The sequence below is a fragment of the Lutjanus erythropterus genome, chromosome 8, assembly GCF_056507025.1.
Source record: "Lutjanus erythropterus isolate fLutEry1 chromosome 8, fLutEry1.hap2, whole genome shotgun sequence".
Taxonomy (NCBI): domain Eukaryota; kingdom Metazoa; phylum Chordata; class Actinopteri; order Lutjaniformes; family Lutjanidae; genus Lutjanus; species Lutjanus erythropterus.
In genome coordinates, this window is record NC_139324.1 from 31396003 (window position 1) to 31410701 (window position 14699).

At 36.9% G+C, this 14699-nt stretch overlaps 2 protein-coding genes across 3 annotated transcripts in view; one reads left to right on the forward strand and one right to left on the reverse strand.

Moving 5' to 3' along the window:
* The window catches only part of LOC146323075 (hyccin 2), a 63870-nt gene extending 60592 nt beyond the window's left edge, over positions 1 to 3278 (reverse strand). Inside the window, exon 1 of one of the 2 annotated variants that reach the window (XM_084725294.1) lies at positions 3043 to 3278. The gene's annotated coding sequence lies outside the window, so the exon portion shown is untranslated. The remainder of the gene's footprint in view (positions 1 to 3042) is intronic. The other variant, XM_084725296.1, reaches the window with a different exon arrangement.
* Positions 3279 to 4955: 1677 nt separating this feature from the next.
* On the forward strand, positions 4956 to 13285 carry LOC146323076 (CASP8 and FADD-like apoptosis regulator). Its single transcript, XM_084725298.1, has 9 exons — positions 4956 to 5655; positions 6700 to 6805; positions 7112 to 7247; positions 9214 to 9263; positions 9499 to 9568; positions 9764 to 9810; positions 9903 to 9981; positions 11291 to 11795; positions 12593 to 13285. Exons 1-9 carry the CDS (start codon positions 5360 to 5362, stop codon positions 12720 to 12722), a joined length of 1419 nt encoding a protein of 472 aa, XP_084581424.1. The 5' UTR covers positions 4956 to 5359; the 3' UTR covers positions 12723 to 13285.
* Positions 13286 to 14699: the final 1414 nt, after the last annotated feature.

The window sequence follows — 14699 nt, forward strand, 5'->3', positions numbered from 1 at the left end:
GCATGGAATTATCTGGATCTTCAGCTCAACATCTTTGCCCATGCCGCCATTATTTGAGGGGTAGTTTACTTATCATGGCCAATATCACTCCAAGCAGAATTCACTTAATTTACTGATATCAGTGTTAAAAACACCGAAAGATCAACTAGGACGAAACTTGGCAGGCAGACGTGAACTGGCTTGGCAGTGCAAAGAGGAATGAATCAGTGATGTTGCTGTTTTATAAGGAGTGGTGGGTGCTGGTAACTTTGAGCACTGAACTACTGATCTAACATACTTGCAATAAATATATATACACAACACTTCTGTATTTGCTCCCATTTTTCGTGAACTGAAGTAAAAGCTCTCCGACTTCTTCTTCTTTGGTGTAAAATGTTTATTTCTCAGAAATTGTGTTGAATTTCTGTTAGTGAGCACTTCTCCTTTGCCAAGATTATCCATCCGCCTGACAGGTGTGGTGTAAAGAGATGCTGAATAAACAGCATCATTATGACACAGGTGTGCCTTGGACTGGTCACAATAAAAGGTCACTCTACAATGTGCAGTTTTAATTTGGAAAAAAATGGATTAGTTGCTGCATTTTGGCTGTTTCACATAAGGCTACAAATACCAAATGTTTTTCCCAGGAGGACAATGTCTTGACCTGCCCTACTCTGCCTCTGATTGGTAATGCTCATTGCCTTTGTTGGTTGGGTTGGTTAGGTTTAGGCATGAGGAGTGATTTGTTAGTGTTACGGTTAAAATATAAGGCATGCAGCGGCAGACTTTGCCCTCCTGGGGAAAAAAAAGTATCCATGAAATATCCATAGTTCAGTGCCTAATAAGGGTGTTCTTTCAAGATAAAACAGTCAATTTTAGAGTGGCCTTTTATTGTGACCAGTCCAAGGCAATAAACACACCGTTTAATCAGCATCTCTATTAGGGAAGTGCATGATTAATCGACTGTGATTAAACGTCACCAGCCTCGCTACTCGGCACCAGAAATACTAGTCACCTACACTATTTATCTATGTTTTATTTGTGTAAAAAGCCAGTTAAATGTCGCCTCCAAGTTGGTATGCAGCCACCTGCCTCTAGACGGGGGGGGGGGGCTGCAGCCCTGGCAGATGGCAGTCCTCCTGTCTGCATTGTTAACTGTTACCTGAGTGTTTTCTTACTGTTGGACAAATCAACTAGTCGAGATTACAATTTTTAATTAGTAGACAGGGAAATTAGTCACCAAGATCATCCCTAATCTCTACATGCCACACCTGTCAACTGGATGGATTATTTTAGCAAAGGAGAAGTGCTCACTAACCCGGATTTGGCAAATTTGTGAACAAAGTTTGAGAAATATAAACCTTGTGTGTGCCTCAGAATAAGTCTTAGAACTTTTACTTAAACTGTGAGGAAAAACAAAAGTGTGACATTTATATTTTGTTGAGTATAAAACACTGTTTTGACAAAGCAGTTTATCAAACCACACTGGGGTAATAGTGTCACCAAATGGTGGAGGTACATAGGCACTGGATTTGAAAACAGCTACCAAGATGAAATGTTTCTGGTGGGGCTGCACAATATGGTAAAAAAAAAGTTATGTTGTGATTATTTTGACTGGAATTGCGATTGTGATATAATTAGTGAGAATGATTATTTTTAGGGCTGCGCAATCTGGTAAAAAAAAAGTCATACTGCAATTATTTTGACAGATACTGCAATTAGTGAAAATGATCATTTTGGGATTATAATTTTCACTTTTACTGGAAAAAAAAACCCTTAAAATTGTGATGATGTGATATTTGTTGGTGTCTGTACCAAATAAACATGTTTTGGCACACATTTTCCCTTTATTAAAATAATTGCAGGGTTCTGCGATTTGGATATTGCATTTGGCCATATTACAGTTTCAATAATATTGTGATTAATTGTGCAGCCCTGGTTTCTGGGTGAAAAGTTCAAGCACCATCAGGCCCCAGGTGATGTGATGCTCCAACACTGACCATGCACTGTGCACTCTCACCTTTGTTTACTGAGGCAACTGTGAATAAACAGCTCTCAGTTATTAGTTCATATCCAACACAAGCTGGCCACTGACACGTGTACATGTTAATGTGCGTACACGTATGTGGAGGTGAATTGAAAAAAAAATAACATGGTACTGCTGCCAGCTCACAAACATGATGGTATGATGACTAACTACAAACCAGCCAGAAATAAAACATACAAGTCACTAACTGGCCTCTCGGGCTAGCTGACATGGCAAAGGCTATTCAGAGACTGAACCGCTGTACATGACAGTGATTTACTCCACAGCAACTCCTTTCAGACACAGCATTACTTAACAGAACCAGACCCAACCCTTTCACGAAACGAATGGCATGCACGTTTGTGCTGTTTTTAGCACAAAAAAAAAGTTGCACATCACTCCTACAAGGGCGCAAATTGGACACTTCCGCTTGTACTTTTTCAAAATAAAACATTTTCTGAGCAAACAAGCTGCAGTGTTTTTGTAAACTCCAACTTTAGGTGCTACAGTGAAAATAGTGTGTATAACTCTATTTCAGGATGAAATGAGCAGCGGCTGACGCTAAGTGACAACCTTCGTGCGGTTTTACCCTAAACACTGTAGCTAGCTAACGTGTTACCTGGATGGGTCTACGCAGCTCTGTTAGCCGTTAGTTAACTGCTAACTAGCTAACGTCTGTTCCAACACTGCCACGACAGCTTCAACCTGTACGTCAACGGTAGCTACCTTTAGCTCGGCTTGCACGCCGTTAGCGTGCCTGCTCTTGTCAGCAGCTGATGGACATCCTCATCCTTATTTCTCACCAGTCGTGACCAGGCCGAAATGGCTGGCTGCTGGGTGATACCGAAGCATCTGCTCTGTGGTCCCCAGCTAAAGTGTGTCGGCACTGGCCAGCCCGCTAACGCTGAAGCCTCCTCGCTCACATCCACATCAACACAGCCGTTGCTGATGATGTTCCAAGTCACCAGCAGCCCTTCACTGCGACTACCCAGAAAATCCACAATGTTTTGCCTGCTACCAGGTAATGAAATACTCACCCCGACAGGAGCTGGGTATGGCAATGTCACGCGGTGGCTGTATCGGGGAAGTGTGGGTGGTGTGCGCCCGGACCAGTCACCCAGGTCGAGTATCTTTCCTCTAAAAAGCCCCCTCTTCTCCCAGCGAGCAGGCAGCACCTCCGTATGATCTCTCCACACTGCAATGGTGCTGATGAACCACAGCGGGACACGATTGGCCAGACTGAGCGGAACTCAGCGCGCTTTGGTAAGCAAAAAGCTCAACCTACCTGCAGGGGGAGCAGCGGTGATGCCTTCATGACTATCGGAAAACTCACGATCGAGCTTTGAGCGCACTTGTACATCAACCTACAGGAAGTTAATAATGAAGAAACATTAACACACCGACCTCACTGCATACATATGATATATGTAGGATGCGTAAATTGACATCAGTAATATAACTCACAATATACGGTTAATTGGAAAATATGAAAACAGTCAAAATATATGAAAAATAAATGCAGTCTGAAGCAGATGTTCTCTATTTTTCTCAGCCAAGGACCTCTTACAAGAAAATACCTAGGACCCTTTGGAATAATTTTACATCGCCTATTTTTTTTTAACACTTCTACAGTCATAGCAAAGAACACCACAAAGGAAATATACTATAAACTTACAGACATGTAGTAGAAATATTTTCACCATATAAAATATATAACATACACATAAATAAAGAAAGTATGTTTCACTCTGTGCATATGTAAGATAAGATGCAGATTATGATTAGTTTAAATAATATTCAATAAAAAAAATACATATGAGACATAAACAATATAAAATATAAAATAAGCCTAATAAAAAATAAAAAGAGCAACAACAGACCTCACCTGGAACTTATATGATTGGTCTATAAAACTGTTTGTGGAAAGGAAATTGTTTGTGTAAATAATGATAGCTAAAAGTCTAATCAGAAAATAAATGCAGACTATAGTGAAGCCTCTTGTAACAAACAAACAAATAAATATATCTTTTATTTCATGATAATTTAAATCATTGAATCTGGAAACTTTATAGGGAGCCCTTGGCAGATGGCCATGGATCTCTTATTTGAGAACCACTCACCTGCAGTAAGTTAGTGATGAAGAAACCTGAACACATCAAGTTCACTGCATACAAACATAAATGCAGGATGTGTAACTTGACAGCAGTATGATACCCTAAAGTCAAGCAGAAACAATGTAAAATATGAAAATGAGAATATTTTTTTGGCCCCTTGAGCACCACAAACCAAATGCTCAAAAACTTGGCAACTCGCACCAAAAGAATCTAGATTGATAAATAGCACTAGTAAGAGGAAAAATATGTATTTTGGGGTTTGTGATGATTTCTCCCTTTAAAAATAACACACCCTGAAATTTATAAGGAGGATGAACAAAAACACTGAGATAATTATCCATTTTATTGTAATTTTTAATAGTATTTCTGTTAAGTGGACTTGTTTTCACTTATTAGCACACGTTTTTATATGGTTTTGTAATAAATTTCATATTAATGGATGATATATGGCATGTGGTCTTTTTTATCTAAAAATTGGTTATTATTTTGAATAATTGCATAATCCAGTTAAAAATTATTAGTATTGGTAAAATTGTGACAAAAATAAAATTAAAAATGTAAAATTTACTATTTTTTTATTAGCACACATTTTATTTGGCTTTTTAATTAATTAATTGATTATTAATGGCTGATATATGGCATGTAGTTTTTGATTTTTTTTTATTATTTTCCCCTAGAAATTGGTCATTATTTAAAAAAGCTGTATATCCATTCAGAAATGTATCAGCATCGGTAAAACTGTGGCAAAAGCCGAATTAAAAATGTAATTTTTATGCCATTGCGCAACCCTGTGCCTTTAAGGTTTTATTTTTGTTATCAAAGCGCTGCCGCCTTTTTTTTTTTTTTTTTACTTTCACTTTCACTTCAGCCACAGTCTGTTGTGGGGTGTAGACAGTCTCGAAGAGTTTGGGTATTACCCCGCATCTGTGCGTGCAAATCTCTTTATTTATACTCGCAGGCTCGTCGTGAACGACTGAAGTTCTCTCTGTTTAGGTTCACTTGAAAGAGGTGCTCCCCCAGAGGAGTTTTTGAGGTTGTGCGTCATCTTCCTGTCCCTACGTCTTTTTCAATTCCTCTTTAGGTTGTCGTCGTGTCACATATCGACAGCGAAAGTTAGATTGCTTCGGTAATCCTCCAGCTACTAATGCATGTATTGTTATTCTCTTTCTGGTATTTTATTTATAACTCAAACCAAGCGCAGTATTTAATCCGACTCTAGTTTATAGACAATCCGAAGTTCATGGCTCTTCCGGAACAACATCCGCTTCAGGTCATTAATCAGATAGCAGAGTCTCTGAACGGTGCTGAACGCCGCAGGCTCTTCTACCTGTGTGGCAGTCTGGACACGGACACCAGCGTGGCAGGTATGAAGGAGATGCTGAAATGTAAAGTGCTGCGACAGGAGGGCGGCCTCCTGTTCCTGAGAGAGCTGATGCTGCGCCTGAAACGCTTTGATATTCTGAAGAAAGTGTGTAAAACCAGCAGAGACGAGGTGGAGAGGACTCTGGGTAACAGGCAGGTTCTGCCAAGATTCAGGTAAGACATGATTTTAACACTTTGTGGTACAGTGTTGCCTCTGGGCATTCATTTTTTTTTGGCCATTCATAATCACACCAGTGTTGCCTCTAGGCATCCGTTTTTTGGTCATTCATAATGACACCATACATCCTCAATTATTGTAGAGTACTTAAAAAAAAGGAAGGAACAAATTGTCTCATGACTATCTGGAGGTCCTGTAGAATCCCTTTTTTGTGGTTTTCTCACATGGTTCAGCTCCATCATCTCTCTCCACAAAAATGTTTTGAGACTGTATTTTTCTGTCATTTTACAATTTGGAAAAAAATGAATTCACATCATCTGTTTTTTTTTAGTTCCAATCCAATTCTGATACCTGAATTTGAATATCTATAGATACCCATACTATACAGATACAGACACTCTTTTTTCTTGGTGTTTATGATTATTTATTGTCACTATTATAATTATTATTATTACTTGGAGCACTAGTAGTCATACTTGTCAATCCTCACCAATTTCCCAGGAAACATATTTTTCTTTGTCCCTTTTCAATGTCACAATCTTCCTGTATTTGTCCTGATTTATGTCAGATTTTCAGGGGGTTTCTTTTATTCTTACAGAAAGTTTTAAAGGAAAAATGCTTTTTTTCTCAGCACACTCTAATTAATAAACCCTGAGAAAATTGGTCAAACACTGAAATATGATTCATTATCTTGTTTTAAATGAGGCTATGATAGTTTGGTTTGATAGATTGTTAATGTAAAGTTTGCTGAAATATATGTACACATTCATTCATACAGGCTGTCCCACAATGGTACAATGTTGTCTGAAGATAACAAACTTAAAAAGTTTATTTTTAAGGTCAGATCAGATCAGGTTCAAACTGGTGAGGCAGTTGAATATTTTCCATCACCACTGTAGTGAATTGTATTCAAATTTTAAACAGTAACTCAGATTTTTATTACCAGCTGGCATCAGAATGTGTACTATAGAAGTCAAATCAGCTGTAAATGTTGTGTGAAGTGGTTGTCGTGGTAACCATGTTTTTTTCCCTCACTGTAGAGTGCTGATGGCTAATATAAGTGAAGATATGGCCAATGACGATCTGGACTGTATGAAATTCTTGTTAAGCACCACATTACCCCGTGAGAAGACAGGAAAAGCAGAGGTGTGTTTTTTTTCACTCACTGAGTTTCTCATTCTTGTGTGTGTGGGAGGCAGGGAAGTTTTGGTATCATATCATTTGACACCAAAATGTCACAATTTGCATAGCATCACTGTTGGTCAGACACCTGTATGTCCAAAATTGTTACCTTCTGGGAAATGAAAAAAAGGAACTGCTTTTAAACTAACTGAATGTTGTTTAGTCAAAGTTAGTAGCTCGTTTTACACACAGACAGTTTTACACAGAGACAGACGTAAAGGGGGAACAATAGCATGGATTTATGACTTCCTTGTCTCTCTCCCGTGACAGAGTTTCCTGGACGTGATAGTCGAACTTGAGAAATTGGACAAAGTTTCACCTGAAAGAGTCGACTTTGTAGAGAAATGTCTAAAAGACATCGGCAGACTGGACCTGGCCAAAAAAGTGACTGCATACAAGATAGCAGGTGAGACGTTCTGAAGTGAAAAAAAAAGTCAGTGTCTGGGTTGCCTTAAAGTTTTAAATGGACTGAATTTGAAAATAAATTTTGAGGTAATTTTGTTGTGATTCAAAACAAACTCTGCAAGTCAAATAAACTTCATTAATTCATTTGTACTTGTAGAAACCATATATTCAATAAGCTTAGGATATTAAGTTGATACAACAGCTGTTTAGTCACACTGACAAATTGACACTGACAAACATTGATTTCCTTTTCTTGGACAATAAAGACACACAAAGACAAGATGTGAAATTGCCCCAAGTGAATATATTCAATTTTAAGTGTAAAGGGTAGAGACTGAATTCAGTACTAACCTTAGTCATTGTTCACAACGTTTTCATCAATGTGAAAGCAACTATGACTTATCATAAAGTGTATTAAAGACACACAATGAGATTTAATCGATTAATCGATTTTTCTTCAGACTATAAAAAAGAGGCATATCAGGAGGGTTTTAACTCTCAAACACATTCATCCAACTCATCATTTCAACTCAAAAGAATCCTGAAGTGTTTTGAAAATAAATCTTAGAAATTTTAAGTCAAATTCACTTGAACAAATGACACTTGTGCATGAGAAAAGATTAGCTGGTTCCACTAAACTCCTGTATGATTAGAGGGCATCTGAAGTATAAAACGTTCACAATATTCTTAAGAGATAAATGCTGAAAATGGGAACTGAAAATTAGTAATTTTATTGTGCTCATACCACTGCATGGTCCGTTACACATGATAATACCACATATACAAATAAAGCACATCACATGGTACACAGTACATAGTTTCTAAATCAAATAAAAGGAAGTAAAATTTGCTTTACAAAGAACAGTAAGAATAGAAACCTAATGCCGAAGCCGCATATGCAGCACATGTTTTCGTCAATGTCCGTGCTCCGTCCAGATACTACTGACAATACAAAAGTGTATTTCTGCCTGTTCCAAAAACTAATAGTGTTTTCCTTCATAGGTTATGGCATTAAGTCAGAATTCCCAGGCAAAAATGTTTATTAATTGTCATTTTTAAAGCAAAAATGTTCATGAAAAAAGCAAAACTGCTTCAAGCTTCTGAAATGTGAATACTTGCTGGTTTTCTTAGTCTTCTATAGCAGAAAATTTGGTAACACTTTACAATAAGGGTACATTACATTAACATTAGTTAATACAGTAATAAGCTTTAGCCAACAACTAATTAACAGTTAACTGTTAACAATTAATGTATCTCGTTTACAGTATTCATGTTATCTAATGTACATTATTTGATAGTTTGTAAAGACGCTAGTTAATACAGACATAAGCATTAGCTAACAGCTAAGTAATTGTTAAAAATGTGTCTTAACACATATATTGCATACACAAATAATTATATGGTAATTAAGGTACTAACTAAAATTAGTATATCAGTATGAATACATTTTAACAAGTTACTTATTGTATTAATTAACTCTTATTTAATGCTTATTTCTGTATCAAATAATGTTAATAGTATCTTTACAAAATATTCAATAATATGCACATTTTTAACATGAGTACAATTAGTAAATTATTACTAGACACATTAGTAGTTATAACTGCAGTTTGTCACATAACTGGGATACAAAGGATGGTATGAAATGCATTTTCAATTTCAAATAATATGAGCTACTTTCAAAATGTACTCTCCCCCAGACCGTACTTATTGAAATAAAATGTGGATTTGCCCAAGAACCTCACATCTCTCATGTTTCCCACATGAGGATTTTTTGTTGCACAGGCTTGATAGAGTTTAGTGTGTCTTGAGATTCCAACATTTCTATATTTGTTTACAACACAAACAGTGTCCTGGCCAAGTAACTTCACATGTACATTTAAAAGGCTATCCTAAAGGCACAGAACTTGAAATGACCTTTTATTACTAATATTAATTTGTATTTGTCTGTGTACATCTTTCCACAGTTGGAATATCTGAACAACATCCATCTCAACAACAAGAGTACAGAGCTCCTGTAAGTACGACAGGGGCTGAGCGATATGGAAAAACCAAGAAAAGACAACACTAATGCCATATCATGATATATCAATACCTGAAGATAAGATAATATCTAGTCTCATGTCACTGTGTTCATATAATATTGGTATGTTGCTCAGCCTTAAGTGCCACACAGTGCAGAAGGTCACATTTACTGTGTTCATTTACTCTCTCACGAAACTAATACTTTTCCAAAACATCTTCTCCTATAGCGTCCCTTCTCTGCTCCACATAGTTCTCATCTTCTACAGCAAGCAAGACAAGGACAAGCCCGTCACAGTGGTAAGACAGGCTGCATGTATTTATCAGAAGTACTGAAAGTGAAATACTGAACTTGCAAACCAGAAGAACAAGTTTAAGCAAATATTATCTCAGACGAGGCTTCATAACCGGCCAGTAAAAGCAGTTGTAGAGCCTCAGGCCCTTCGCTGTCGTTCACTGTGATATTCACATTATCATATTACTCTTTGTCATCAGCTGCAGAAAACAGACCAGTGTCTGTGTACAGAGCACAGAGCTGTCAGGTAAGGTTTCCACGCATTATTATATTTTGGAGCTGTGTTTGATTAATAAAACGCATTTATGAAACTGTTTTGCTTGTTCCTTTGCATTGCAGAATCAACCAGATTTGTACAAATTTAACACTAATCCCAGAGGCGTTTGTGTGATCATTGACTGCGTGGGTAATGACGGAGGTGAGACACAGATTACTTTGTACCTACAGTCCAGTGGTGGAAGTAAAAATACTCCATCACTTGTCAAAGTCCTGCATTATAAATAAAAGTATTGGAGTATTATCAGCAAAATGGCACAAGTATAAAAAGTAAAATGACTCATTCTGCATAAAAATGGCATTTGACAGGTATATTATGTAAGGGATAATGTACAGTGAGCGCAGTATTACATGGCTTTGATAAATACTCAGTTGTGATTGGTCAGTTACAGTATTTTAAGGTCTTTTATTTCTGTATAGCTTACTGTATTATGTACAGTATAACAGTCTTTTGCTATGAATAACAGACCGTTGCCAGACAGTTCTGATCATAGATTCTGGAGGAGTAATAAAATCTGATTGCTAAATCCATAAAATAATTTAAAAATTAATATAAATAAATAATAATAAATAATTGACACAATATATTAAATTAAGAATTAATTTTGTTGATTTTGTTTGTTTTTTCGCCAGAGCCTATGATCAGAATGCTGTAACTGACCAATCAGAATCAGCATTTTAAAACTAAAACTAGTGCATCAGTTTGTAAAGCATCATTTTACTGTTGAAGCTGCTGTTTTGATCACATGATATATAGTTACTGTAGGTAGTTTAGTCAGGTGCTTTCCAACCTTTGGGTTCGTCCCTATGACGAGCCACAGGATACAGCTAAGGGGAGAGAGAGAAGAGAAAACAGAAACAAACAGAAAAAGTTCTGCTGCACAAATTTTTATTGTTATTGTTTTCTCCAATCTTTGCTCTTTTTTTTCTTTTTTTAAATAGTTAATTGTACCTTTTTTGGTTTTGAGGAGTTATTTAAATAAAACTATATGAGAAGTTTTGAGGGGAAATGTGTAGAACTACAATAACGCACAGTCCCATCTAGATGGTGCATTTTTGTATGGGGTCAAAAGCCAAATGTGCCGGGCACCTCTAGATTTTTAAGAGTTTATTGTATTTTACAAGCCTATTACATGTGTTTTAATGTAAAATATTAATCAGAGAAGTGACAAAGTGTCAAATAAATGCAGTGGAGTAACGTAGAAGTATAAACTAGCTGAAAATGGAGGGAGTTAAATCTCAAAATTGTATTTAAGTTACTACTGAGTAAATGTTCTTAGTTACATGTGTTACTGAAACTATAACTACTCAGATTATTGGTTGAACAAAGCAAGCAATGTGAAGACATCATTAGTAGCAGCCCAGTCTGGTAGGGTTTTTCCTTTTTTTTTTAATGACTTATCATCATTGTAAAACTTAAATTCTGGTTTCATCTTTCCTTACTCACTCAGACATGTTGGAGGAGACATTTAAGACCCTTCACTTCAATGTGGTCCTCTACAAGGGACTGACTGTGAATGAGACTCAATTAGCTCTCCGGGACATAATCAGAAAGAGAGAGAACTTCGAAGGTGATGGCTTTGTCTGTTGCATCATCAGCCGTGGTATATCAGATCACCTCCTGGGTACAGACGTGTACGGCGTAGGTCTACATCTGGACAATATCAGGCGTCTGTTCACTGCTGATACTTGCCCAATGCTGGCTGGCAAGCCCAAACTCTTCTTCATCCAGAGGTACGGCATCCCAGAGTTTCAGCCCTGTCCCCGGACGGACCACCGCGACGAGGATCTGGAGACGGATGGGTGTGATGGACCTCTCAGACGTGACATGATCCCCACGGATGCAGATGTGTTCTGGAGTCACTGCTGGACGGACGAATGTCAACTGCAGCATGCACACCATCGCTCCCTTTACCTGAAGGCTCTGACAGAAGCCTTGCACAAAGGCCAAAGGAGGTACAGGCAAACACTCAACAGCACACTGACCTTTTCTGAGCCCCACCCCTTTTTGCTCTGTGCTCTAATAACAGGCTGGTAACTGTCAGAGCCTCTGTCAACTTTCTCCTTTTGTTTCCTGTATTTAGATATGCTACGTGCTAGGCTCGTCTATGTTGAAAAGAAAATTAAAATTTGAAATATGGATTTCTTTTCAACTGAGATTAACACATGGCATATCTGAGTGACATACGGGAAACTTTATTTTCCTGGACAGGAAACAGGAATGGATAAAGTTTGCCAAGATTCCAAAAGGGGCGGGATTTAGGAAGGCAAGGGAGAATCAAAAGTTCTGGTGATCCATGATCTAAATTGTTTTCTCTTGTGTGTTTATGACTTAAGAACAGGTGAAACAGGTGTGAAAAAAGTTTTGCCAAGTGATTTATTTATTTTTTGCAGCACTGAGTGTTTTTAGTCTTGTTTAGAACTTGGAATATTGATGCATTTCAGCCTCTTCTACCCAAAATATATACTATGTCGTTGTAATACTTGAGCCTGACAAAAAAAATTCCCCCAAAACTTCTTCCCACCTGTTTCGCAGATGCTTAAAATTTTTAAGAAACCTGTAAAGATTCTTCTGGCTAAATCTGTTATCCCCCATCTGTTCTAAAGCCATAAACACACAAGAGAAAACACATTTAGTTTAGAAAATCACCTGAATCTTTTTTCCCTCACTTGCCTCTCAGGACTTCCTTAGTTTCCATATGAGCAATAGACTATATAAGCTTTAGACTAAAGTTTTGTTTGTGTTCTTACAGGAAAACACATCTTGTTGATGTTCACACTGAGGTGAATGGGGCCATCTTTGAACATAACAAGAGGAATCCTGGAGAAAAGTATCACATCGATCTGAAACATACTCTACGGAAAGAGCTGTACTTAACGTAAACCATTTATCACCATCACTTTTAGTAAACCTTCAATACTTATGGCCACATAGTAATGTAATATATTCTTTGCCACAGAAGAACCTGTTTTACTTTGTATACACTGACACCTGCTGGTGGAAATAAGTCAAAACACTTAAGCTTATTTTACAGATGAAGCTAAGCTTATATTTATTTTATGTTCATGTTACCACTCAGTGTGCTTTATTTTTTGACACACCCACTTTCCAACCCAAACCATCAGACAACAGCTACACCACTCAGTCAGAACCTCGTTATAAAATCATGTCAATTCATGCAAGACACAAAAACAGAACATTATAGAGTAATATAAAGCACGTGAAGACTCAGTATGTATGAATCATTACTTACTGTACAAGTAATATTATTTTGGTTATTGAAGGATAAATGTGAACAGCCTTTTTCTTGCCACAAACAGTGCAGCTAAAACATTTTTTTTATTTATATTTTTATTTACTTTTTTACTTCGTGTTGAAATGTGAAAATAATTTGGGAGACATAAACACTATATCTGTCTGTCCGTCTATCTGTCTGTCTATCTATCTATCTATCTATCTATCTATCTATCTATCTATCTATCTATCTATCTATCTATTTATCTGTCTGTCTGTCTGTCTGTCTGTCCGTCTGTCCGTCTGTCCGTCCGTCCGTCCATCCATCCATCCATCCATCCATCCATCCATCCATCCATCCATCTATCTGTCTGTCTGTATGTCTGTCCATCCGTCTATCTATCTGTCTGTCTGTCTGTCTGTCTGTCCGTCTATCTATCTATCTATCTATGTATCTATCTATCTATCTATCTATCTATCTATCTATCTTTCTATCTTTCTATCTATCTATCTATCTATCTATCTATCTATCTATCTATCTATCTATCTATCCATCTGTCCGTCTGTCTGTCTATGATTGTCAAATTGATTCTTTAATATTAACATATATCCATATAAGAAGATTCTAGGCGCTGCTTCGATATGTTTGACTTTGTAGGCTACATACTTTCATGTTTTATATACAGATAAAGTATTTTTCTACTATTAACACAATATATTATTCAAACAATTTGGTCCTTAAATAAAAGCATCAAAATCCTAGTAGGTTAAAAATGTTTTCACAATAAGACAACAGATGGGTCAGATTACTTTCAAATTTGATCACTTACTGAATGCAAATTACATAACAAGTTTGGTAATTAGGAGCATAAACTACTGGATTACAAAAAATGGAAACTAATCTGAACTCTTTTGGATTATATTTGTGTTACTTCGAAATTAACCAGGGAAAATACTGCACCTTATACTAAGAAATTAGACACAGCTAATTTGAGTTCCACAAATATTCCCTTTTCTCTTTAAACATCTCAAAACATTTTCAAATTTTCAAATAAAATGCATTTTTGCATTGTGTTATTTTTTACCGCACCTGATCCACCACAACATGGACCGCTCGTCTCATAATGTAAATATAAAACACACTTTTCATGAGTAATCCTGGATAATGTGACTAAAATCTAATTACATATTTTTTTTTTCAGATGTAGCTGGGCTGATTACTTGCTTCATTATTTTTCATAATCTGATTATGTAATCCTGACTACATGTAATCCAATAACCCACCCTGAATAAGACTTTATTTAGCAGCTGTATATTTAGCATTTGTCTTTTTTCCTTTTATGCATGTTTATATCATACTAATATTTAAGTTTGCCACATTACAAGTTAATTTAAGAACAACGATCAATGACGATCATGACTAATGCGAGAAGCGATGCAACTGTCCCCAGTCTCCCTTTCAGTTGCATCTTTCTAGTCGCTGTGTGTACTTCAGTCCCACACAGGACCGTGACTGGGACAGTGGGAGGCAGGCGAGTCAGTGCAAAGACAGATATTTTGTGAAATTTAATGTATTTTAATTTGTTGCGACTGTCCCCTGATCATGTTGCAACTGTCCCCAGGTT